Source organism: Oncorhynchus mykiss, chromosome 9 (genome assembly GCF_013265735.2).
Source record: "Oncorhynchus mykiss isolate Arlee chromosome 9, USDA_OmykA_1.1, whole genome shotgun sequence".
Classification (NCBI taxonomy): Eukaryota; Metazoa; Chordata; class Actinopteri; order Salmoniformes; family Salmonidae; genus Oncorhynchus; species Oncorhynchus mykiss.
Window position 1 is genome coordinate 46,438,484 of NC_048573.1, and position 25,008 is coordinate 46,463,491.

At 44.9% G+C, this 25,008-nt stretch overlaps 1 protein-coding gene across 4 annotated transcripts in view; it reads right to left on the reverse strand.

Moving 5' to 3' along the window:
- LOC110532223 (thymocyte selection-associated high mobility group box protein TOX) overlaps positions 1–25,008 on the reverse strand; it is a 132,381-nt gene that overhangs the window by 45,383 nt on the left and 61,990 nt on the right. For all 4 annotated transcript variants that reach the window (XM_021615929.2, XM_021615931.2, XM_021615930.2 and 1 more), the window contains one exon: positions 10,251–10,310. In XM_021615929.2, the coding sequence (XP_021471604.1) occupies positions 10,251–10,310 (60 nt within the window). The remainder of the gene's footprint in view (positions 1–10,250; positions 10,311–25,008) is intronic.

A 25,008-nucleotide genomic window follows, 5' to 3' on the forward strand; every position in this document is an offset into this window, starting at 1 on the left:
TTGTCTAGTCTAGTAGAACCTGAAACATAAAGGGAAATCTCAGCTAAAACTGGAACGCACTCGCAGAGATTGTGGTGACCCTAGGCCCATTTCTTCTTTCATTTCTACTCCTTCAGAAGCTGATGATAATTGGATTTATTGGCTGACATAGGCTGACCTACATAAGACGACCCTAACAAATCCTCTCAGCGTGGGTGTGGGCATCCTATTCCCTCAATGCTGTCTCAATGTTGTCTCAATGTTGAAGGATCATATTTTTGGGGTGTAACTGCTTTAGAATAACAGTACACAACAGATAGAGCTAGACGATAAGGCTTTCATCTCCACTCTCTCCATTGTTTTATGCATCGCACAAAGTGTTCTAGTTGGGCTCGGGAAAGAGATGTGCGTCACCCTTTCCACATGATTAGTCATCTACTCATGCAACTTTTCACATTACCAAAAAGGAAAGATGATGAGAAGAGACCTGTATATGCACATCCACTGAAGAGGGAAGGGGAGTGTGTGTGTGTGCGCGCGCGTGTGTGTGTGCGTGCGTGTGTGTCTGTCTGTCTGTTGTGCTCAGACTATAAATGGTACACCATGAGTCACCATTAAGTAACTTTGCTCTCACCTCACCATCACCCACATGTGGTGTATGTGCTACCAGAGTGTCTCTGCTCCCTGCGCTGTGAGTCAGTCAGTGGAGATGTGTGTCGGAACAGCGCAGGGCCAGAGAGGCCAAACAACATCTGCACGGACCCTATGGGCAGCGCACTTGACTGGACGAAGCTGCTGTGTGGTGAGAGGGGAGGGATATTGTGTCTACGTTGAGTGCATTATGTGTGTGTCGGTGAGAGGGGTGAATGAGCGAGAGAGATTGGAGAGAGAGAGAGATAGGGGAGAGATGGAGAGAGACAGAGAATAAGAGAGAAAGGGGAGAGAAAGACAGAAAATGAGAGAAAGGGGACAGAGAGAGAGAGAGAGAGAGAGAGACAGAGAGAGACAGAGAGAGAGAGAGAGAGAGAGAGAGAAAGAGAGAGAGAGAGAGAGAGAGAGGGAGAGAGAGAGAGAGACAGAGAGAGACAGAGAGAGACAGAGAGAGAGAGAGAGAGAGACAGAGAGAGAGGAGCCACTTTATCCAAGTTTCTATTCTAATCTAGACCATCAGCAACAGCTCCCCTGTGGTCGTGACTATATAAGAGCCCCACGTTGTCTTGCATTCTCAACAACAAAAGAAACAAAGGCACAAACACAAACAAGCTAAAACTAGCTGGTTCTTAAAAGACCCTGGGTATCTTTCTACAGCAAGGCAGGTTCGGTACAAAAGTGAAAAACGAGGTAACAGAGAAAATAATTTCTCTATCATTCTTTCTCTCCCTCTACACACCAGATCTGGGTTCCAATTCTATTTGAAATTACACTGAGTGTACAAAACATTAAGAACACCTACTCTGTCCATGACATACAGTGGGGCAAAGAAGTATTTAGTCAGGTTATTTTCCTGACACCACACTCTGAGGGCCCTCACCTCCTCCCTGTAGGCCGTCTCGTCGTTGTTGGTAATCAAGCCTACCACTGCTGTGTCGTCCGCAAACTTGATGATTGAGTTGGAGGCGTGCGTGGCCACGCAGTCGTGGGTGAACAGGGAGTACAGGAGAGGGCTCAGAACGCACCCTTGTGGGGCCCCAGTGTTGAGGATCAGCGGGGTGGAGATGTTGTTACCTACCCTCACCACCTGGGGGCGGCCCGTCAGGAAGTCCAGTACCCAGTTGCACAGGGCGGGGTCGAGACCCAGGGTCTCGAGCTTGATGACGAGTTTGGAGGGTACTATGGTGTTAAATGCTGAGCTGTAGTCGATGAACAGCATTCTCACATAGGTAGTCCTCCTAGTGGGTCTAGGGTGTCAGGTAGGGTGGAGGTGATATGGTCCTTGACTAGTCTCTCAAAGCACTTCATGATGACGGAAGTGAGTGCTAGTAGTAGTAGTCGTTTAGCTCAGTTACCTTAGCTTTCTTGGGAACAGGAACAATGGTGGCCCTCTTGAAGCATGTGGGAAAAGCAGACTGGGATAAGGATTGATTGAATATGTCCGTAAACACACCAGCCAGCTGGTCTGCGCATGCTCTGAGGGCGCGGCTGGGGATGCCGTCTGGGCCTGCAGCCTTGCGAGGGTTAACACGTTTAAATGTTTTACTCACCTCGGCTGCAGTGAAGGAGAGTCCACATGTTTTGGTTGCGGGCCGTGTCAGTGGCACTGTATTGTCCTCAAAGTGGGCAAAAAAGTTATTTAGTCTGCCTGGGAGCAAGACATCCTGGTCCGTGACTATGCTGGTTTTCTTTTTGTAATCCGTGATTGACTGTAGACCCTGCCACATACCTCTTGTGTCTGAGCCGTTGAATTGCGATTCTACTTTGGTCCACCACCCAAAGGGCATCCAGACAACTTGACACAACTGTGGGAAGCATTGGAGTCAACATGGGCCAGCATCCCTGTGGAATGCTTTCGACACCTTGTAGATGTCCATGCCACGACGAATTGAGGCTGTTGTGAGGGCTAATGTTCGGTATACTCAGTGTTTTTTGAATACTGGATCTGTGCTTGATTCAGCCTGTCGCAAAGGAACCAATAGAAAAGTCTCAAAAGTGCTTTATTTAGCCTCCTTGCACTCCAGGTAGCAAACGCAAAATAATTCAAATCGTTTTTTAAAAACTCAGGTCTGCTCTCCTTACACTGATTATAACATAGAGAGGAAGTTATAAATCCAGTCTGTTAAAACCCTATTGTAAATGAAACCCCAGTGGGACAGGGACTGTAAAAACAGAGAGGAGGGCGACAGCAACGTAAACACACACTGGCTCCAGTCTGTAATCACCCAAACGGATCACCCTCACCGCTCATTCCAGACCAGTCCCAATCAAAGCATTTCCTGTCCGTCCCACTGGCCTGATATCCAATCAGCCTGATTATTTGGGGCACCACTGGATTCTCAATGCACTGGGCAGACACAGGCTAGAGCAAGGTTTCCCAAACTTGGTCCTGGGGCCCTCCCTGGGTGCACGTTTTCATTTTTGCCCGAGGATTACACAGCTGATTCAAATCATCAAAGCTTGACGATGAGTTGGATTTTTGAATCAGATGTGTAGTGCTACGACCAAAACTAAAATATGAACCCAGGGGGGGCTCCAGGACCAAGTTTGGGAAACACTGGGCTAGAGGAAGGCTCGTATTAGGACAACTACACTACACTACTACACTACCCATGATGCCACAGGTAATATGGCGACCATGATTGTTGATGTAAATCCACAATATGAACTACATTTATTTTACATGTACAGTGCCTTGCGAAAGTATTCGGCCCCCTTGAACTTTGCGACCTTTTGCCACATTTCAGGCTTCAAACATAAAGATATAAAACTGTATTTTTTTGTGAAGAATCAACAACAAGTGGGACACAATCATGAAGTGGAACGACATTTATTGGATATTTCAAACTTTTTTAACAAATCAAAAACTGAACAATTGGACGTGCAAAATTATTCAGCCCCTTTACTTTCAGTGCAGCAAACTCTCTCCAGAAGTTCAGTGAGGATCTCTGAATGATCCAATGTTGACCTAAATGACTAATGATGATAAATACAATCCACCTGTGTGTAATCAAGTCTCCGTATAAATGCACCTGAACTGTGATAGTCTCAGAGGTCCGTTAAAAGCGCAGAGAGCATCATGAAGAACAAGGAACACACCAGGCAGGTCCGAGATACTGTTGTGAAGAAGTTTAAAGCCGGATTTGGATAGAAAAAGATTTCCCAAGCTTTAAACATCCCAAGGAGCACTGTGCAAGCGATAATATTGAAATGGAAGGAGTATCAGACCACTGCAAATCTACCAAGACCTGGCCGTCCCTCTAAACTTTCAGCTCATACAAGGAGAAGACTGATCAGAGATGCAGCCAAGAGGCCCATGATCACTCTGGATGAACTGCAGAGATCTACAGCTGAGGTGGGAGACTCTGTCCATAGGACAACAATCAGTCGTATATTGCACAAATCTGGCCTTTATGGAAGAGTGGCAAGAAGAAAGCCATTTCTTAAAGATATCCATAAAAAGTGTCGTTTAAAGTTTGCCACAAGCCACCTGGGAGACACACCAAACATGTGGAAGAAGGTGCTCTGGTCAGATGAAACCAAAATGTAACTTTTTGGCAACAATGCTAAACGTTATGTTTGGCGTAAAAGCAACACAGCTGAACACACCATCCCCACTGTCAAACATGGTGGTGGCAGCATCATGGTTTGGGCCTGCTTTTCTTCAGCAGGGACAGGGAAGATGGTTAAAATTGATGGGAAGATGGATGGAGCCAAATACAGGACCATTCTGGAAGAAAACCTGATGGAGTCTGCAAAAGACCTGAGACTGGGACGGAGATTTGTCTTCCAACAAGACAATGATCCAAAACATAAAGCAAAATCTACAATGGAATGGTTCAAAAATAAACATATCCAGGTGTTAGAATGGCCAAGTCAAAGTCCAGACCTGAATCCAATCGAGAATCTGTGGAAAGAACTGAAAACTGCTGTTCACAAATGCTCTCCATCCAACCTCACTGAGCTCGAGCTGTTTTGCAAGGAGGAATGGGAAAAAATGTCAGTCTCTCAATGTGCAAAACTGATAGAGACATACCCCAAGCGACTTACAGCTGTAATCGCAGCAAAAGGTGGCGCTACAAAGTATTAACTTAAGGGGGCTGAATAATTTTGCACGCCCAATTTTTCAGTTTTTGATTTGTTAAAAAAGTTTGAAATATCCAATAAATGTCGTTCCACTTCATGATTGTGTCCCACTTGTTGTTGATTCTTCACAAAAAAATACAGTTTCATATCTTTATGTTTGAAGCCTGAAATGTGGCAAAAGGTCGCAAAGCTCAAGGGGGCCGAATACTTTCGCAAGGCACTGTATGTGTAGCAATTAACATCATTGCACTTGAAGTGTGTGGGTGTGAATAATGTGCATCCAATGATAGATAGGAAGGATCAAATGACAGGTGTGATGCTTTTTCTTGGAACATCTCAATCAGGATCATTGAACGAGCCATTAAAAATCCTGGATTCGAATCAAACGCGGCACACGGACGCGAGTCAATAGGGTGAATTAGTGATATTATGAGTTATACTGGTACAGTATGCAGTAGGAAAACACAGGTAACACTGATCAACAACCATGTCATGTTGATAAACTAAATAGGTCACCCGCAAGAATGTCAACTGGTAAACAAACCAAAAATGACAAAGTCCCTTACATGTACAGTAACATCAAACAAATGAATACCTTTGTGAAAAAGCCACTGAGTGACTAGACCTGTTTCCTAGCTTAGAGTCAATGAAAGCTGTTTTTGTTTAGTGGCTTTCTCTTGAAGGGGCCTGAGATACTGTAATCTCCTGTCTCTGTGTTGAAGGGTGCTACTTAGACACAACAAAAAGCCGTGGACACAGTCACAAAGGCGACTCTGTACTAGACTCCACATTTTGTACACAGACGTAGGACACAACATTGATGGGCCATCAAGAGTAACCCACATTAAGGGCAGAACAACTGTTTTGGATCATTCCCCATCCTTTTAAAATAGGCCATTAGGCATACTATATGTGCTTGAATTTGCCAATGATTCCACCTGAAAAGATCAGGAAAATAAAGGCCCTGATATGACAACAACATATACTTTTAAAATCACCAAAAACTGGAGATGCAATAAACAAAAGAAAACAAGGTGATGACTAAAGGGGTCCTGGCTCATATTGCCACATAACTACATCGGAGCCATTATCACGAGCCCATCCTCCCCAATTCAGGTGCCACCAACCTCCTGTGATGGGTTGGAATAATGGTTCATTGTTTAGCTAGCTAGCTACATGTCTAAACAAAAGACTCCACAGATGATTACATGACCCCTTCTAGTTAGCCAGGTGTGTCTGGAGGTGATTACGGCCATATTTTGTATAATAATGATAAAATATTGTATCTGTATATTTGTATCTGGAATTTGTCTTTCAGCATCAGTAGAACCCGACTGACTCTCCTCCACCAGTCATTCAAGGAGAATGGTCTAATGCCTCCCATCAAAAAGAGAGTCGGCCCAAGCAAGCACAGGTCACACCTGAAGCATGAGGACTTGCAGTGAGTTGTGAACTTCGTCAACAACTATGCAGAGGATAAGGCAACAGTATTACCAGGACGCCACCCAAGACACAAACATTTTGGTGGAAAGCTGCTGCCATCTCATGTGACAAAAGCAGCAGTGTGGCGTCTCCACAAGGAATCGATGACAACACTTGGAATGTAAAGCATAAACAACACGTTTTCATTATTTCATTTACCTCCAACATGATTGGCACTACTTTAATTGATCTCACATTATTGTGTATTTTTCACAGGTACATGTAGTCAGGCTGTCTTCCTTCAGGAATCTGTGGAGAAATTGCTGGTGTGGTCAAGGACAGCACTGTGACCGGGGGTCAACATCCCACAACAGGTTGGACTGCAGAATGGTATGGTGCTGATGGAAAGTTATGGCTGGCAACAAAACATGACTGCGTACTTCAGGCCGCAACCACAGATCAAGTAGTACCAGCACTTCAGGTGAATATCATGTTCATTGCATTGTATGAGGTTATTCTTATTATCTATACTTGGGAGGTGAATTGATGTTATGCAAGGTTGTAATGTCATCTACATTTTTTTTGTCTATTTTCCTGTTTTTTACAGCTTCAATGCTCTGGTGTTGTTGTCTGTCACGACTTCCGCCAAAGTCGGCCCCTCTTGTCACACCCTGACCATAGTTTGCTTTGTATGTTCTATGTTTTGTTTGGTCAGGGTGTGATCTGAGTGGGCATTCTATGTTGGATGTCTTGTTTGTCTGTTTCTGTGTTTGGGCCTGATATGGTTCTCGATCAGAGGCAGGTGTTAGTCATTGTCTCTGATTGGGAGCCATATTTAGGTAGCCTGTTTTGTGTTGGGTTTTGTGGGTGATTGTTCCTGTCTCTGTGTTTGTTTGCTGTTTCGGGTTTTCATATTTATTGTTTTTGTATACTGTTCGTGTTTTCATCTTTATTAAAGATGTATACAAATAACCACGCTGCATTTTGGTCCTCCTCAATTTCGACAGAAGAAAACCTTAACAGAATCACCCACCAAACACTCAAAGAATATGGCTGCCTAAATTTGGTTCCCAATCAGAGACAATGATAAACACCTGCCTCTGATTGAGACCACTCTAGGCAACCATAGACTTACCTAGACAACTATACTATACCACAATCCCATAACCTACAAAAACCCCAAGACAAAACACACCACATAAATAACCCATGTCACACCCTGGCCTGACCAAAATAATAAAGAAAAACACAAAATACTAAGACCAGGGCGTGACACCTCTCCTTGTTCGGGCGGCGTTCGACGTCACCGGCTTTCTAGCCATCGCCGCTCCATTTTTCATTTATCCATTTGTTTTGTCTTGTTCCCTGCACACCTGGTTTTCATTCCCCAATCACACTACATGTATTTATTCCTCTGTTCCCCCTCATGTCCTTGTGTGAGATTGTTTTGTGTTTCGTGTCTATGTTGATGCGCTTTACTGGTATGCGTTTATTCCGTGTTTTATTTCACGAGGTATGTTATTGTGTTTATACAATATTATTGTGACCGTTTGCGCGTTTGTACTTTTGCATTGGCTGGAGGTTTTGACGCAGTGGCGTCCGTCTGTTGGTTTCTCCTGCCTTAATAAAGTGTGCGCCTGTTCACAACTCTCTCCTGCTCTCCTGCACCTGACTCCGCTCCCAGTACGCACGCCATTGACATTGTCGCCAAGGAGCGTTCGGACTCAGTCAGGACCAGGTTTCAGCTGCTGCGCAACGCTGACGTCCTTCCTCCCATAGATGGTCTGACTGGACACAACTAGACAAACCTATCTTTTTTTAGAAGATCAGGGAGTTTTGCACATCACAATCTCCCTACCATCAATTGCACATCTCTAGCCATAGCCACAGAAAAACGATATAGTTAGAATTGGTCCGTAGTTGCATTAGTCAGTTTTTTGTCCAAAATATTGAGTCATTGAAACTGAAACAGTGCATCCCGAATGGTTGAAGGCAGCAAACAATGTACCAGGCCAGCTGTGATTTACAACCTGATAGCAATATTTGCTGGACTACCAAGAAATGTATTGTTGAATTTTATTAATCATGCATTGAGCTGTATCCATCTATTATACCAACAATGCCTTACTCTACGCCATGGAATTTTTTGTCAACTATAACTTATTTTTAAAACCTCTTATAAACTTGGTTTTGTAGCATAAACTGGGAATTTGATATGTATGACTGATATTATGATTGTCTTTTTGTTTCATATCTGCAAAGTAGTTCAAATGCTCTCTGTAACACTTTAAAGTACAGTAGGTGCTGATTGACATATGACCAGTCTGACCGACAATAGTGCCGAACAGTTTACAAGCAACCAATGTGTGTCCTGTGATGTCGTCAGGCAAAAGCACGTAGTCAACACGGTAGACCTTGTGCTTCTGCACTGAGCAACCAATAAGCTGCTAAATCTATCCTTCAACCCCTCATTATACGCAGTCAATCAAGACTTAAAAGAAAATACAAACTTACTAGGAAAGGTGGAGAGGGGCTTTGCCTCATGCTCTCCTTCTCTCCCTCCACCTCTCTCTTTCTCTCTCTCCCTCCCTATTCCCCTCTCCCCACCCTCCTTAGCTTTCTCTCTCTCTTGCGCGCTCTCTCTCTGTGTAGGCAAGTGCTAATTGATGAGTAGTTGGAACCTTGTTATGTTTTGTTTAAACACCAAGGCTTTGCCTCAGTATCAACAAAGCCTGGAAGATCTAAACACTGCCATATGTCAACCAAGACGTTCTAACTCTGGCTGTGAGTACTCTGCTCCCCTCCCTCGGGTCCAAACCGCAGGTTGACGTTTATTGTCATGAATCTTGCCCTGGAGGCAGAACTGAGCGATTTCCGCTAGATGGGCCAGCTGCAATGGGCCAGCTGCAAAAAAAAAAAATGGCTATATTGTAAAAATTCATGAACACAAAAGTGTAAGGTTAGAGTTAGGCATTAGGGTCAGTTGTGTGTTTAAGGTTAGGATTAAGGTTAGGGTGTCACGCCCTGACCTTAGTTATCTTTGTTTTCTTTATTATTTAGGTTAGGTCTGGGTGTGACGAGGGTGGTATGTGTTTTTTGTCTTCTCTAGGGTTTTTTGTATATCTATGGGGTTTTAGTATGTCTAGGTATATGTAGGTCTATGGTGGCCTGAATTGGTTCCCAATCAGAGGCAGCTGTTTATCGTTGTCTCTGATTGGGGATCCTATTTAGGTTGCCATTTGCCATTTTGGTTTTGTGAGTTATTGTCTATGTGTAGTTGCATGTCAGCACGCAGTCTAGATAGAGTCAAGGTTTGTTTAGTGGTCTTTCTTTAAAGAAGAATGTATTCATATCACGCTGCGCCTTGGTCTCCTCTATACGACGAACGTGACATAGGGTTAGCTTTAAAATTGTATGACTTTGTGACTTGTGCTAACTTGTGACCACTCTGTAGAGCGGCCTCCAAGATTCATGACAATAAATGTCAACCTGCATCCAAACCACTGGAGTGAGTGTTGGTCTGCTCCTATCTTACACTCCTGGGCCCGTATTCACAAATTGTGTCAGAGTAGCAGTCCTGATCTAGGATCTGTGGCACTGTGGGGATACGGCCCCTGACCTCCCAACATCCTAGTTAGACACAAATCTAACACCTTCAAATACTGTAAAACCTCACAACACCAAGTCTGCTGGAGGAAGTTTGTGTATGGCCTATGCCCTCCAAGGAGCAAATGGGTTTGAGACAAGTAAGTGAAACCCATTTCGGTAACAACAAATCTACACTTTACCTTACCTGGAGTAGGTCACACAGCTATGGGTTTTGGGAACTACCTAAGAACTACACAATAAATAAGCAGTTAGGGCAACCTTTCGGGTGGCATTATTGGTGTTTAACAAACGTATTGAATGTTTCTAGAAGAGAACTACAGCATGGATGACCCCCAGCGGGGTAGTTGCACTGAATCAGTATCATTCCTTTGTTTGTGCTTTCCATACTTCGCTAATAGATATTTGAATGCTTATGTTAAGTCCCCTAATCACCACAAAGAGAATGTCTCTTGACCATAATGGAGGTATAACCTTTAGGATGAACCTTGGACCGGACTACTCACCTGGCTTGGTGACCGAAACTCCTGGTTATTGTCATTCATGTACATGTTGTCACCATCAAACTGTGAACAGAAAAAGAAAATAAAAACATTGTGTGAATAATAAGCAAGATAGCAGTCCTCCAGAGTGGTGCAGCGGTCTAAGGTACTGCGTCGCAGTGCTAGAGGCGTCACTACAGACCCAGGTTCCATCCCATTCTGTCACAACCGGCCCGTGATCGGGAGTCCCATAGGGTGTCGCACAATTGGCCCAGCATTCGGTCGTCAGTTGAACGTTGTTTCCGCCAACACATTGCTGCGGGTTAAGCGTGCAAGTGTTGAATACGCATGACTTGACCTTTGCCTCCCAAGGGTAAAAAATGATTTTATAAATAAGCAAAGAGAAGTAGTGATGGCTCTACGGGAGGCAAGGAGCGTGAGTCTAATGACTTTGTCACATTCACTAAACCTCGTTGCGGTGGCTTCGGTAATTACTGTTCGTCAGTGGGGCGGTAATTAGTTGAGCCGAGTGAGCCCGTTGGGCTTCCCCTGTGGGGTTGTTCATACCGTGCGCGTGTGTGTGTGTGCGCGCGTGCATGTGTGTACACTGTCTCTGTGTGCGTGCATGTCCGAGTGCTGTTGAAGTTAGGTGATCCATGTCTCTCACAGGTAGGTAATAAGGAGTGTTCTAGTCATGGAGAGAACACTTCCTGCAATGCCAAAACACAACAAGTATGTTTTAATAAAGGATTAATACACAAGGGGGCGTGAGTCATTGTGGTTTTAGAACTGCTGTGCTCATACGAGACAAAGCCAAGGCTTCGCACGCCTCTTGGCCTATCAGATTGCATGGCAGAATGTTATGATATGGCCCTAAATGCCTAAAACTGGTTTTAACTCAGTATGTTGCTATGGTTTGCTTAACTGACTGGTCACTACTTAACAACCCCTGGGAAAGATACTCAGAGGCCCGTTTAAGGGCTCTGGGCCAGATATATCAAGCATCTCAGATTAGGAGTGCTGATTTGGGATCAGTTTAGCATTTTTGTTCAAAATTAATAAGATTACATTGACAGGGAGGACCTGATTCTAGATCAGTACTACTATTAAGTTGGAATCGTCCTGCCTATCTGAGGAAAGATTGATGGTTGTGTGCTCAATCACAAAGGCAGTGGTGGAAAAAGTACCCAATAGTCATACTTGAGTAAATGTAAAGATAACTTAATAGAAAATGACTCAAGTAGAAGTAAAAATCTAAAAGTATTTGGTTTAAAATATACTTAAGTATAAAAAGTAAATGTAATTGCTAAAATATACTTCAGTATCAAAAGTAAAATTCAAAATCATTTTAAATTCCTTATATCAAGCAAAGTAGATGGCACCATTTACATTTTTTTTTTTTTAGGACAGTCAGTGGGACACTCCAACATTCAGACATAATTTACAAACAAAGCATGTGTGTTTAGAAAGTCCGTCAGATCAGAGGCAGTAGCGATGACCAGGGATGTTCTGTGATAAGTGTGTGAATTGGACAATTTAAGCATTCAAAATGTAATGATTACTTTGGGTGTCAAGGAAAATGTATGGAGTAAAAAGTACAATATTTTCATAAGGAATGTAATGAAGTAAAAGTAGTTAAAAATATAAACAGTAAAGTACAGATACCCCCAAAAACTACTTAAGTAGTACTTTAAAGTATGTTTACTTAAGTACTTTACACCAGTGACGATAGTCATCTATAGACTCATCTTTTAAGAATTGGGAAAGTTCACAAAGCCCAAACTGAGAACACTACAAAAGAATAAGATGGTAGCAATTGTGATGGTGAAAAAAGTGTTATTGCCCAACAGAAGGGAATGTAAATATATTCCCTGTGCAACCTTGGACTCTCCATAGCACTCAGCTCTGTAGTGAAGCGGTTTGATAAACCTTGACAGTGACCTCACCGCCCATCGGGTAATACAGAAAGTTCATAGACACATATCAACGCCAGCTCTCAAACTGCTGTGGAAGTGCTGAAAGACATGAAGAAGAGCCAATGTTTTCTTGTTTATTGACAAAAGTAATTCTTTGCATAGCGCATATCACCTAGCGCTGTGTAAAATGGAACAGACAGACCGCAATGAAAACATGATCAAACTAGACAGCATTCCATTTCAAATTCCGGAGATGTGGAGATACATGGCGATTCGGTGTGTGGTATTTTCCGAGCCAGAAGACATGGACTGAAGGTTTACTACCTAGATAAACAGAAGAAAAATATCAGGGAACACAAATGGGCCACTACAATTAGCTAAGAAATGATGTCCTGAGAGCACTAATGGATACAATTCAGGGTGAACGAAAACACCCACAATGGAAGACATTAAAAACTATTTCATAAGAGGGGAGAGTGGTAGATAAAGAGAGAGAGAAAGATGTGATAGATACAGTGCCTTCAGAAAGTATTCACACCCCTTGACTTTTTCCACATTTTGTTGTGTTACAGCCTGAATTTCAATTGATTACATTGAGATTTTTTTCACTGGCCTACACACAATACCCCATAATGTCAAAGTGGAATTAATAAAAAAGGAAAATATGAAATGTCTTCATTCAATAAGTATTCAACCCCATTTGTTATGGCAAGCCTAAACATGTTCAGGATTAAAAATGTGTGTAACAAGTCACAAGTTGCATGGACTCACTCTGTGTGCAATAATAGTGTTTAACATGATTTTTTAATGAATACCTCATCTCTGTAGCCCACACATACAATTATCTGTAAGGTCCCTACAGATTCAAACACAAAGATCAGGGAGGTTTTTCAATGCCTCACAAAGAAGGGCACCTATTGGTTGATGGGTAAAAACACAAAAAGCAGACATTGAATATTCTTTTGAGCGTGGTGAAGTTATTAATTACACTTTGGATGGGGTTTCAATATACCCAGTCACTACAAAGATACAGGCGTCCTTCCTAACTCAGTTACCAGAGAGGAAGGAAACCGCTCAGGGATTTCACCATGTGGTCAATGATGACTTTAAAACATTTACATAGTTTAATGGCTGTGATGGGAGAAAACTAAGGATGGATCAAGAACATTGTAGTTACTCCACAATGCTAACCTAATTGACAGAGTGAAAAGAAGGTAGCCTGTACAGAATTTTTTTTTCTCTAAAACATGCATCCTGTTTGCAACAAGGCACTAAGATAATACTACAAGAAATGTGGCAAAGCAATTCACTTTTTTGTTCTGAATACAAAGTGATATGTTTGGGGTAAATCCAATATAACACATTATTGAGTACCACTCTCCATATTTTCCACCATAGTGGTGGCTGCATCATGTTATGTATATGCTTATAATCGTTAAGGCCTGGGGAGTTTTTCAGGATTGTCACGACTTCTACCGAAGTCGTTGCCTCTCCTTGTTCACTCCATTTGACTCTCCTGCGCCTGACTTCCCTGCCACCTATACACACAACTCTGACAGAATCTCTGACCATAAAAATATGAAGTCAGCAGGAGAGGACACGCTCATGGAGGTGGAGGAATGCGTCCGGGAACAAGCGGAGGAGATTGACTGTTTGAGCTCCGTCATGAATCGCATTGTCAAGAATATGGACCGCTGGAGAGACAGGGAGTTTCTCCAGCGCCTCCACTACCACAACCGGGATCTCCCCTGAACGCTTTTTCCCCTCCTGAACCGAACAAGATCCATTTACCCCTACCCACGGGATACAACGGAGATACTGCCGGCTGCCAGGGTTTCCTCCTTAAACTGAACTTGTTTCTGGCCACGGTCTCCCCAGTACCATCGGACCGTGAGAAGAGTTGCGCCCTCGTCTCATGCCTCACCGGGAAAGCCCTGGAGTGGGCCAGCGCTGTGTGTAGAGAGGAGGATGCGGCGTTGGACCATTTTGAGGAGTTCACCCGCCATTTCCGGATAGTATTCGACCATCCACCCGAAGGCAAAGCGGTGGGCGAGCGCCTCTATCATCTGAGGCAGGAGACGAGGAGTGCACAGGAGTTTGCTTTGGAGTTTAGGACCTTGGCTGCCAGCGCTGGATGGAGCGACAGGGCCCTGATCGACCCTTACCGTTGTAGTCTAAGCGAGGACGTCCGTCGGGAGCTGGCCTGTAGAGACACCACCCTCACATTCGACCAGCTGGTGGACATGTCCATCAGGCTGGCTACTTGTGGACGTCTAGATCGGGGTCTGGTTGTTCCATCCTCCCGCACCCTCTCTCCCGAACCTATGGAATTGGGAGGGCTGGTGCGCAGGGAGACCAGAGGGGGTTCCCGCTCAATCACCATCTATGGTCGCAGAGAGCACACTGCTGGTCGGTACCGGGTTGGTTCCTCTGGGACTAGAGAAGGCAGGCAGGGCACTCTGGCATCACCCCGGGTGAGTAGGCACCATTCTCATCCAGAGCCCTCTGTTGCACTAATGTTTGTCTCTGTCACTTTTCCGGATTTTTCCCTGCATTCCCAGTATAAGGCGCTAGTAGATTCAGGCACGGCTGGGAATTTCATTAATAAAAATTCAGCTCATAGTTTAGTGATCCCTATTGTTTCTGTGGATATGCCTTTCACTATTCATGCCTTAGATAGTCGACCATTAGGGTCAGGGTTTATCAGGGAGGTCACCGCACCTTTGTGTATGATAACGCAGGAGGGTCACAAGGAGAAGATTAGTCTTTCCCCTATTGATTCTCCTACGTATTCTGTGGTGCTAGGCCTACCCTGGTTAGCTTGTCATAACCCCACCCCAACTCTTTGAGTTTCTTTTTTGTGAAAAATAAGGATGGAGTGTGTACAATCTGGTGCGTATTCGGGAATGGTGATGAGTGGAAGACGGCATTTAGCACCACCTCAGGTCATTATGAGTACCTTGTCATGCCATATGGGTTGATTAATGTTCCATCACTCTTCCAATCATTTGTAGATGAGATCTTCAGGGACCTGCACGGGCAGGGTGTAGTGGTGTATATCGATGATATTCTGATATACTCCGCTACACGCGCCGAGCATGTGTCCCTGGTGCACAGGGTGATTGGTCGCCTGTTGGAGCATGATCTATATGTCAAGGCTGAGAAATGTTTGTTCTTCCAACAATCCATCTCCTTCCTAGGGCATCGGATTTCCACTGTGGAAATGGAGAGCGACCGCATTTCAGCCGTGCGTAATTGGCCGACTCCAACTACGGTAAAGGAAGTGCAGCGTTTTTTAGGGTTTGCCAATTACTACCGGAGGTTTATCCAGGGTTTTAGTCAGGTTGCTGCTCCCATTACCTCACTGCTAAAGGGGGGCCCGGTGCACTTGCAGTGGTCGGCTGAGGCGAACAGGGCTTTTGGACACCTGAAGACTCTGTTTAACTTGGTGCCTGTGTTGGCTCATCCGGATCCCTCTTTGCCATTCATAGTGGTGGTGGACGCATCCGAAGCTGGGATAGGAGCAGTGCTCTCTCAGCGTTCGGGTACGCCACTGAAGCTTCGCCCCTGTGCTTTCTTTTCGAAGAAGCTCAGCCCGGCGGAGCGAAACTATGATGTGGGGGACCGGGAGCTGTTAGCTGTCGTAAAAGCCTTGAAGGAGTGGAGGCATTGGCTTGAGGGGGCTAAACACACTTTTCTCATCTGGACTGACCACCGCAATCTGGAGTACATCCAGCAGGCGAAGAGACTGAATCCTCGCCAGGCAAGGTGGGCCATGTTTTTCCACTCGTTTTGTGTTTACTCTTTCTTTCTCTTTCAAGGCAGACGCATTGTCTCAGCTGTATGACACAGAGGAGCAGTCCATGGATCCCACTCCCATACTCCCAGCTTCGTGTTTGGTGGTGCCAGTAGTGTGGGAGCTGGACGCGGACATTGAGCGGGCGTCACGTGCAGAGCCCTCTCCCCCTGAGTGTCCAGCTGGTCGTCTGTACGCTCCGTCTGCTGTCCGCGGCCGATTGATCTATTGGGCTCACACGTCACCCTCCTCTGGTCATCCTGGGATAGGTCGGACGATGCGCTGTCTTGATGGGAGGTACTGGTGACCCACTTTAGCTAAGGACGTGAGGATTTATGTTTCCTCCTGCTCGGTGTGCGCCCAGTGCAAGGCTCCTAGACACCTGCCCAGAGGTAAGCTACAACGTTTACCCGTTCCTCAACGGCTGTGGTCGCACCTGTCGGTGGATTTTTTTGACTGATCTTCCACCTTCACAGGGTTACACCACGATCCTGGTCGTTGTGGATCGGTTTTCGAAGTCCTGTTGTCTCCTCCCTTTGCCCGGTCTCCCTACGGCCTTACAAACTGCAGAGGCCCTGTTTACACACGTTTTCCGGCACTATAGGGTGCCTGACGATATAGTGTCTGATTGGGGTCCCCAGTTCACATCAAGGGTCTGGAAGGCGTTCATGGAACGTCTGGGGATCTTGGTTAGTCTTACCTCAGGTTTTCACCCCGAGAGTAATGGGCAGGTGGAGAGAGTTAACCAGGGTGTGGGTAGGTTTCTGCGGTCTTATTGCCAGGACGTGCCGGGGGAGTGGGCGAAGTTCGTGCCCTGGGCAGAGATGGCCCAGAACTCGCTACGTCACTCCTCCACAAACCTTACCCTAATACACATTGAAAAGGAGTATCAGCCGTTCTGGCTCCTTGGCATCAGAGTCAGACCGAGGCTCCTGCGGTGGGCAATTGGTTTCGGTGCGCTGAGGAAACCTGGGAGGCAGCCCACGTCCATAAGGCGCCAGAAAATTGGCGCAGACCGTCGCCGCAGTGAGACCCCGGTGTTCGCCCCAGGGGACAGGGTCTGGCTCTCGACCTGAAACCTGCCCCTCCGCCTGCTCTGCCGGAAGCTGGGTCCGCGGTTTGTGGGAACGTTTAAAGTCCTGAGGAGAGTGAACGAGGTATGTTACAGTGCCTTGCGAAAGTATTCGGCCCCCTTGAACTTTGCGACCTTTTGCCACATTTCAGGCTTCAAACATAAAGATATAAAACCGTATTTTTTTGTGAAGAATCAACAACAAGTGGGACACAATCATGAAGTGGAACGACATTTATTGGATATTTCAAACTTTTTTAACAAATCAAAAACTGAAAAATTGGGCGTGCAAAATTATTCAGCCCCTTTACTTTTTCACTCTCTCCAGAAGTTCAGTGAGGATCTCTGAATGAATAGGTTACAACTGCCCACTAGTTACCGTATTAACCCCTTGTTCCATGTGTCTCTCCTCAGGCCGGTGGGGCTGGCCCGCTCCAGGAGGCTGAAGTGCGTGATGTTCCTCCGCCTCCTCTAGACATCGAGGGGGTACCGGCGTACTCTGTTTGATCCATTTTGGATTCGAGACGTTGGGCGAGGGGCCTTCAGTACCTCGTGGACTGGGAGGGGTACGGGCCGGAGGAGAGATGCTGGGTTCCGTTGGAACACGTGTTAGATCCTTCCATGTTAAAATAATTCCACCTTCTCCATCCGGATCGCCCTGCACCTCGCCCTCCGGGTCGTCCCCGAGGCAGCTGCTGGAGCCGCGCGTCAGGGGCGTGGTACTGTCACGACTGCCTCTCTTTGTTCGGGCGGTGCTTGGCGTTCGACGTCACCGGTCTTCTAGCCATCATTGATCTATTTTTCATTTTCCATTGGTTTTGTCTTGTCTTCCCACACACCTGTTTTCAATCCCATTCAATACATGTTGTCTATTTAACCCTCTGTTTCCCCTCCTGTCTTTGTCAGAGATTGTTTATTGTCAGTGTTGTGTTTATTGTATAGGTGCGCGACGGCTCCTCGTACCCATGTTTGTTTATATTCATTTCTTATTAGTGTTATGGAGTATTACGTGGACATTCATTAAAAGACTCCATTTTACACTCCGTTTGACTCTCCTGCGCCTGACTTCCCTGCCACCTATACACACGACTCTGACAAGGATAAAAAATAAACTGACTGGAGCTAAGTACTGGCAAAATCCTGGAGGAAAATTTAGTTCAGTCTGCTTTCCACCAAACACTGGGAGATTATTTCACCTTTCAGCAGGACAATAACCTAAAACACAAGGCCAAATCTACACTGGAGTTGCTTACCAAGAAGACAGTGAATGTTCCTGAGTGGCCGAGTTATAGTCTTGACTTAAATCTGCTTGAAAATCTATGGCAAGACCTGAAAATGGTTGCCTTGCAATGATCAACAACCAATTTGACAGAGCTTGAAGAATTTTGAAAAAAAACTATGGGCAAAGGTTGCACAATCCAGGTGTGGAAATCTCTTAGAGACTTACCCAGAAAGACTCACAGCTGTAATCACTACCAATGGAGATTCTAACATGTATTGACCCAGGGGGTTGAATACTTATCTAACTAAGATATATTCATGTTTTATTTGTCTTTTTTTTTTATAAACGTTTTTTTTTAAATCCACTTTGACATTAGAGTATTTTGTGAAGATCGTTGACAGAAAATGGCACTGTAGATACAGTAGATAGATGAGTTACTACAGACAGAGCGATAGAAAGAGAGCGAGAGAGAGAGGGAGAGACGGGTTGTGTTCGAATACCAATACTTGCGTTCTAAATAGTAGGCATTTTTGGGATGCGAAAATATAATGTTTCATAGTGTGTGAAATTTCAAAAAATGTAGTATGTTTTAAATGCCAGGATGTCAAATCAAATCAAAATTTATTTGTCACACATGGTTAGCAGATGTTAATGCGAGTGTAGCGAAATGCTTGTGCTTCTAGTTCCGACAATGCAGTAATAATCAACAAGTAATCTAGCTAACAATTCCAAAACTACTACCTTATAGACATAGACACCAGTGTAAGGGGATAAAGAATATGTACATAAAGATATATGAATGAGTGATGGTACAGAGCGGCATAGGCTAGGGTATGTAAACATTATATTAGGTAGCATTGTTTAAAGTGGCTAGTGATATATTTTACATAATTTCCCATCAATTCCCATTATTAAAGTGGCTGGAGTTGAGTCAGTGTGTTGGCAGCAGCCACTCAATGTTAATGGTGGCTGTTTAACAGTCTGATGGCCTTGAGATAGAAGCTGTTTTTCAGTCTCTTCAGTCTCTCGGGGTGAACAGGCAGTGGCTCGGGTGGATGTTGTCCTTGATGATCTTTATGGCCTTCCTGTGACATCGGGTGGTGTAGGTGTCCTGGAGGGCAGGTAGTTTGCCCCCGGTGATGCGTTGTGCAGACCTCACTACCCTCTGGAGAGCCTTACGGTTGTGGGCGGAGCAGTTGCCGTACCAGGCGGTGATACAGCCCGACAGGATGCTCTCGATTGTGCATCTGTAGAAGTTTGTGAAGTTTGTGCTTTTGGTGACAAGCCGAATTTCTTCATCCTCCTGAGGTTGAAGAGGCGCTGCTGCGCCTTCTTCACGATGCTGTCTGTGTGGGTGGACCAATTCAGTTTGTCTGCGATGTGTACGCCGAGGAACTTAAAACTTACTACCCTCTCTTACTACCCTCCCTCTCTCACTACTGTTCCATCGATGTGGATAGGGGGGTGTTCCCTCTGCTGTTTCCTGAAGTCCACAATCATCTCCTTAGTTTTGTTGACGTTGAGCGTGAGGTTATTTTCCTGACACCACACTCCGAGGGCCCTCACCTCCTCCCTGTAGGCCGTCTCGTCGTTGTTGGTAATCAAGCCTACCACTGTTGTGTCGTCCGCAAACTTGATGATTGAGTTGGAGGCGTGCGTGGCCTCGCAGTCGTGGGTGAACAGGGAGTACAGGAGAGGGCTCAGAACGCACCCATGTGGGGCCCCAGTGTTGAGGATCTGCGGGGTGGAAATGTTGTTGCCTACCCTCACCACCTGGGGGCGGCCCGTCAGGAAGTCCAGTACCCAGTTGCACAGGGCGGGGTTGAGACCCAGGGTCTCGAGCTTGATGACGAGCTTGGAGGGCACTATGGTGTTAAATGCTGAGCTGTAGTCGATGAACAGCATTCTCACATAGGTATTCCTCTTGTCCAGATGGGTTAGGGCAGTGTGCAGTGTGGTTGAGATTGCATCGTCTGTGGACCTATTTGGGCGGTAAGCAAATTGGAGTGGGTCTAGGGTGTTAGGTAGGGTGGAGGTGATATGGTCCTTGACTAGTCTCTCAAAGCACTTCATGATGACGGAAGTGAGTGCTACGGGGCGGTAGTCGTTTAGCTCAGTTACCTTAGCTTTCTTGGGAACAGGAACAATGGTGGCCCTCTTGAAGCATGTGGGAACAACAGACTGGGATAGGGATTGATTGAATATGTCCGTAAACACACCAGCCAGCTGGTCTGCGCATGCTCTGAGGGCGCGGCTGGGGATGCCGTCTGGGCCTGCAGCCTTGCGAGGGTTGACACATTTAAATGTTTTCCTCACGTCGGCTGCAGTGAAGGAGAGTCCGCATGTTTTAGTTGCGGGCCGTGTCACTGGCACTGTATTTTCCTCAAAGCGGGCAAAAAAGTTATTTCGTCTGCCTGGGAGCAAGACATCCTGGTCCGTGACGGGGCCGGTTTTCTTTTTGTAATCCGTGATTGACTGTAGACCCTGCCACATACCTCTTGTGTCTGAGCCGTTGAATTGAGATTCTACTTTGTCTCTATACTGACGCTTAGCTGGTTTGATTGCCTTGCGGAGGGAATCGTTACACTGTTTGTATTCGGTCATGTTTTTGGTCACCTTGCCCTGATTAAAAGCAGTGGTTCGGGCTTTCAGTTTCACGCGAATGCTGCCATCAATCGTTCTAATGAACTCGCTCACCGAATCAGCGTATTCGTCAATGTTGTTGTCTGACGCAATACGAAACATATCCCAGTCCACGTGATTGAAGCAGTCTTGGAGTGTGGAGTCAGATTGGTCGGACCAGCGTTGAACAGACCTCAGCGCAGGAGCTTCTTGTTTTAGTTTCTGTCTGTAGGCAGGGATCAACAAAATTGAGTCGTGGTCAGCTTTTCCGAAAGGAGGGCGGGGCAGGGCCTTATATGCGTCGCGGAAGTTAGAATAGCAGTGATCCAATGTTTTTCCAGCCCTGGTTGCGCAATCGATATGCTGATAAAATTTAGGGAGTCTTGTTTTCAGATTAGCCTTGTTAAAATCCCCAGCTACAATGAATGCAGCCTCCGGATAAATGGATTCCAGTTTGCACAGAGTCAAATAAAGTTTGTTCAGAGCCATCGATGTGTCTGCTTGGGGGGGAATATATACGGCTGTGATTATAATCGAAGAGAATTCCCTTGGTAGATAATGCGGTCGACATTTGATTGTGAGGAATTCTAAATCAGGTGAACAGAACGACTTGAGTACCTGTATGTTGTTATGATCACACCACGTCACGTTAACCATGAAGCATACGCCCCCGCCCCTCTTCTTACCAGAAAGATGTTTGTTTCTGTCTGCGCGATGTGTGGAGAAACCAGCTGGCTGCACCGACTCCGATAGCATCGCTCCAGTGAGCCATGTTTCCGTGAAGCAAAGAACGTTAGTCTCTGATGTCCCTCTGGAATGCTACCCTTGCTCGGATTTCATCAACCTTGTTGTCAAGAGACTGGACATTGGCAAGTAGTATGCTAGGGAGTGGTGCACGATGTGCCCGTCTCCGGAGTCTGACCAGAAGACCGCTCCGTTTCCCCCTTTTACGAAGTCGTTTTTTTTTGGGTCGTCGGCTGGGATCCATTCCGTTGTCCTGGGTGAAAGGCAGAACACAGGATCCGCTTCGCGAAAGTCATATTCTTGGTCGTACTGATGGTGAGTTGACGCTGCTCTTATGTTCAGTAGTTATTCTCGACTGTATGTAATGAAACCCAAGATGACCTGGGGTACCAATGTAAGAAATAACACGTAAAAAAACAAAAAACTGCATAGTTTCCTAGGAACGCGAAGCGAGGCGGCCATCTCTGTCGGCGCCGGAAGTCATACTGTTTCGGTTGTCATCCACTCCAAATTCACTGCATGCTATTGAGGAAGAGAATAATCTATTCATAACCATGATCAGATTAGGGGACGTGCTGTACCAAAATGAATGAATGGCGGGAAACAACGCAATTCCACATTAGATGACGCATGTTGATATTTGTAGCTTACTGCATACAATTTTTTACTAAACAGTGTGTTCTAAATAGTACGTTGTTTGATCAGTACACAATATGCAGTTTTAGTAAGTAGTAGGCAACATGGATTTCAGACACGGCCAGGGAGAATGAAAGATACAGAGAAAAGGAGAGGGAGAGAAAGAGAGGGATTCACAATTTACACCAAATTATTGCTAGTAATGACTGGGAAAGGAGCAGTGGCCCGAAGCAAGGGTTGGTTAATGATGCATCTCAAGGAAACCTTGTGAGGATCGACTTGCTTATTCTAATAAACATTAATATTCGTCCCTATAGATTCACCACCCAGACACATAAATAAGATGTCTTTATGACACCTCAGTTTCTTGTCTCCAATAATATATTTAACACATTTTAGCATGGCACGAAACACAATGATAATTAATTTTGGGGGTCAAAAGTTTGGACACACCTACTCATTCAAGTTAATATTATAATTTTGTATTTATTTAAAAAAAACTATTTTCTACAATGTAGAATAATAATAATAATAATATTGAAAACTATGAAATAACACATATGGAATCATGTAGTAACCAAAAAAGTGTTAAACAAATCAATATATATTTTAGATTCTTCAAAGTAACCACCCTTCCCCTTGATGACAGCTTTGCACACTCTTGGCATTCTCTCAACCAGCTTCATGAGGTAGTCACCTGGAGCACCTTGTTAAAAGTTCATTGCATTTATTATTATTATTGAGCCAGTATACAGAAGATATCCCTATTTGGTAAAAGACCAAGTATATATTATGGCGAGAACAGTTTAAATGCCAAGCACCTATATTCTGTTCACTTTGAATAGGTATGATATGTTCAGACATTTATCTTGGTGAAATTATTGGCCTATCTCCTTTCAAAACTGCACAACATACATTATGTGTACAATACCTTGATCAATGAGCGGTACGGGGTGATATAATTGTTTCATGAAAGCCTCTCCAGTACATCAACATATGAGTTGAATTTCATCTATCAAAAACCACTGTAGTCGGCAGTTACATAAAGAGGTGAGGCTGGAAGAGACTCAGTCTGGTCTCATGTCAGGTCTCATAGTACAGTCAACAAATACAACAATTTTTAGATCCTTTTACCCTCTTCTTTTGAAAAATGGATACAAAATGTAAGTCTTTATCTGTGTAGTCACAGTCTTGTCTTTTCAACACTGACTTGGGACGATATCTGACGTTCAAATTGAATCCAACCGACTACCAATCAACCACCAAAAGGCCCCAATACAACAGAGAAAGGTCAGCCATTTTGTGGTTCAACATGGCTGCACATATATTCCAATGTAAGGATTTTTCTCTGCTCTTCTAGCTCTCCTTGCGCTGCCTCTCTCCCTTTTAAAATGCCAATTTATCCTCGGCAGAATGCTATCAGCGCAGCCATTACTCCACATTCACTGCAGAAACCCCTCTCACTCTCTCTCTCTCCCCCTCCCTCCCGCTCTCTCCCCCTCCCTCCCGCTCTCTCCCCCTCCCTCCCGCTCCCTCCCGCTCTCTCCCCTTCTCTCCCGCTCTCTCCCCCTCCCTCCCGCTCTCTCCCCCTCCCTCCCGCTCTCTCCCACTCCCTCCCTCCCGCTCCCTCCCGCTCTCTCCCCCTCCCTCCCGCTCTCTCCCCCTCCCTCTCCAGTGGGCCCCGGCAGTGCTTCCCCATTTCCGGTCTAATTGTGCATTCGGCTCAGACAAGGGGCTCATTAAGCAGTAATTACACACATGTTTTCGGGAAACATCTCAATTTGGATTGCTTTGCATGGTAATTGTTCAGCAGGGACCGCCACTTGCAATGTTTCCCAGTGTGACATGTGGTGGAGAGAAAAAGAGAGAGAGAGAGAGACAGGGAGAGTGAGGGAGAGCATGTATGAGAGATGGAGTGAGAGAGAAACAGGGAGAGAGATTGCTGTTGGTTGCTGTTATTGCTGTTGGTCCCACCATTTATTTATATATAAATATATATATATTTTATATATTTTATTTTTCGATATGTATACTTGACAATGTAAGTAATAATGAACTTGGCATGTCAATAAAGTCAATTGAATTGAATTGAAATTGAGAGAGAGAGAGAACACCATTGTAAATACAACCCATATTTATGTTTATTTATTTTCCCTTTCGTTAATTTAACTAATTGCACATCATATGACATTTAAAATGTATTTGTAATGAGTGTAATGTTTCCTGTTAATGTTATTGTTTATTTCACTTTTCTTTTTAATCTACTTCACTTGCTTTGGCAATGTTAACAAATGGGGGGAGGGAGGGAGAGAGAGAGAGAGAGCGAAAAGTGGAGGGAGAGCGAAACGGGGGGAGAGAGCGAGAGAGAGATGGGGAGAAAGAGAGAGAGAGGTAGTCAGAACTAGGTCAGGCTTTACCATCATCGATGAGCATGGAGCTTCAAAAATAATGAACTTCAACTTTAACTATTTGCACATAATATGACATTTAAAATGTCTTTATTCTTTTGGAACTTTTGTGAGTGTAATGTTTCCTGTTAATTGTATTGTTTATTTCACTTTTCTTTATAATGTACTTTGCTTTGGCAATGTTAACAAATGGGGAGAGGGAGACGGGGAGGGAGAGAGAGAAACGGGAAAAGTGAGACGGGGAGAGAGAGAAATGGGGAGAGAGAGACGGGAGAGAGACAGAGATGGGGAGAGAGAGAAATAGGGAGAGAGAGACGGGAGAGAGACAGAGATGGGGAGAGAGAGAAATGGGGAGAGAGACAGAGA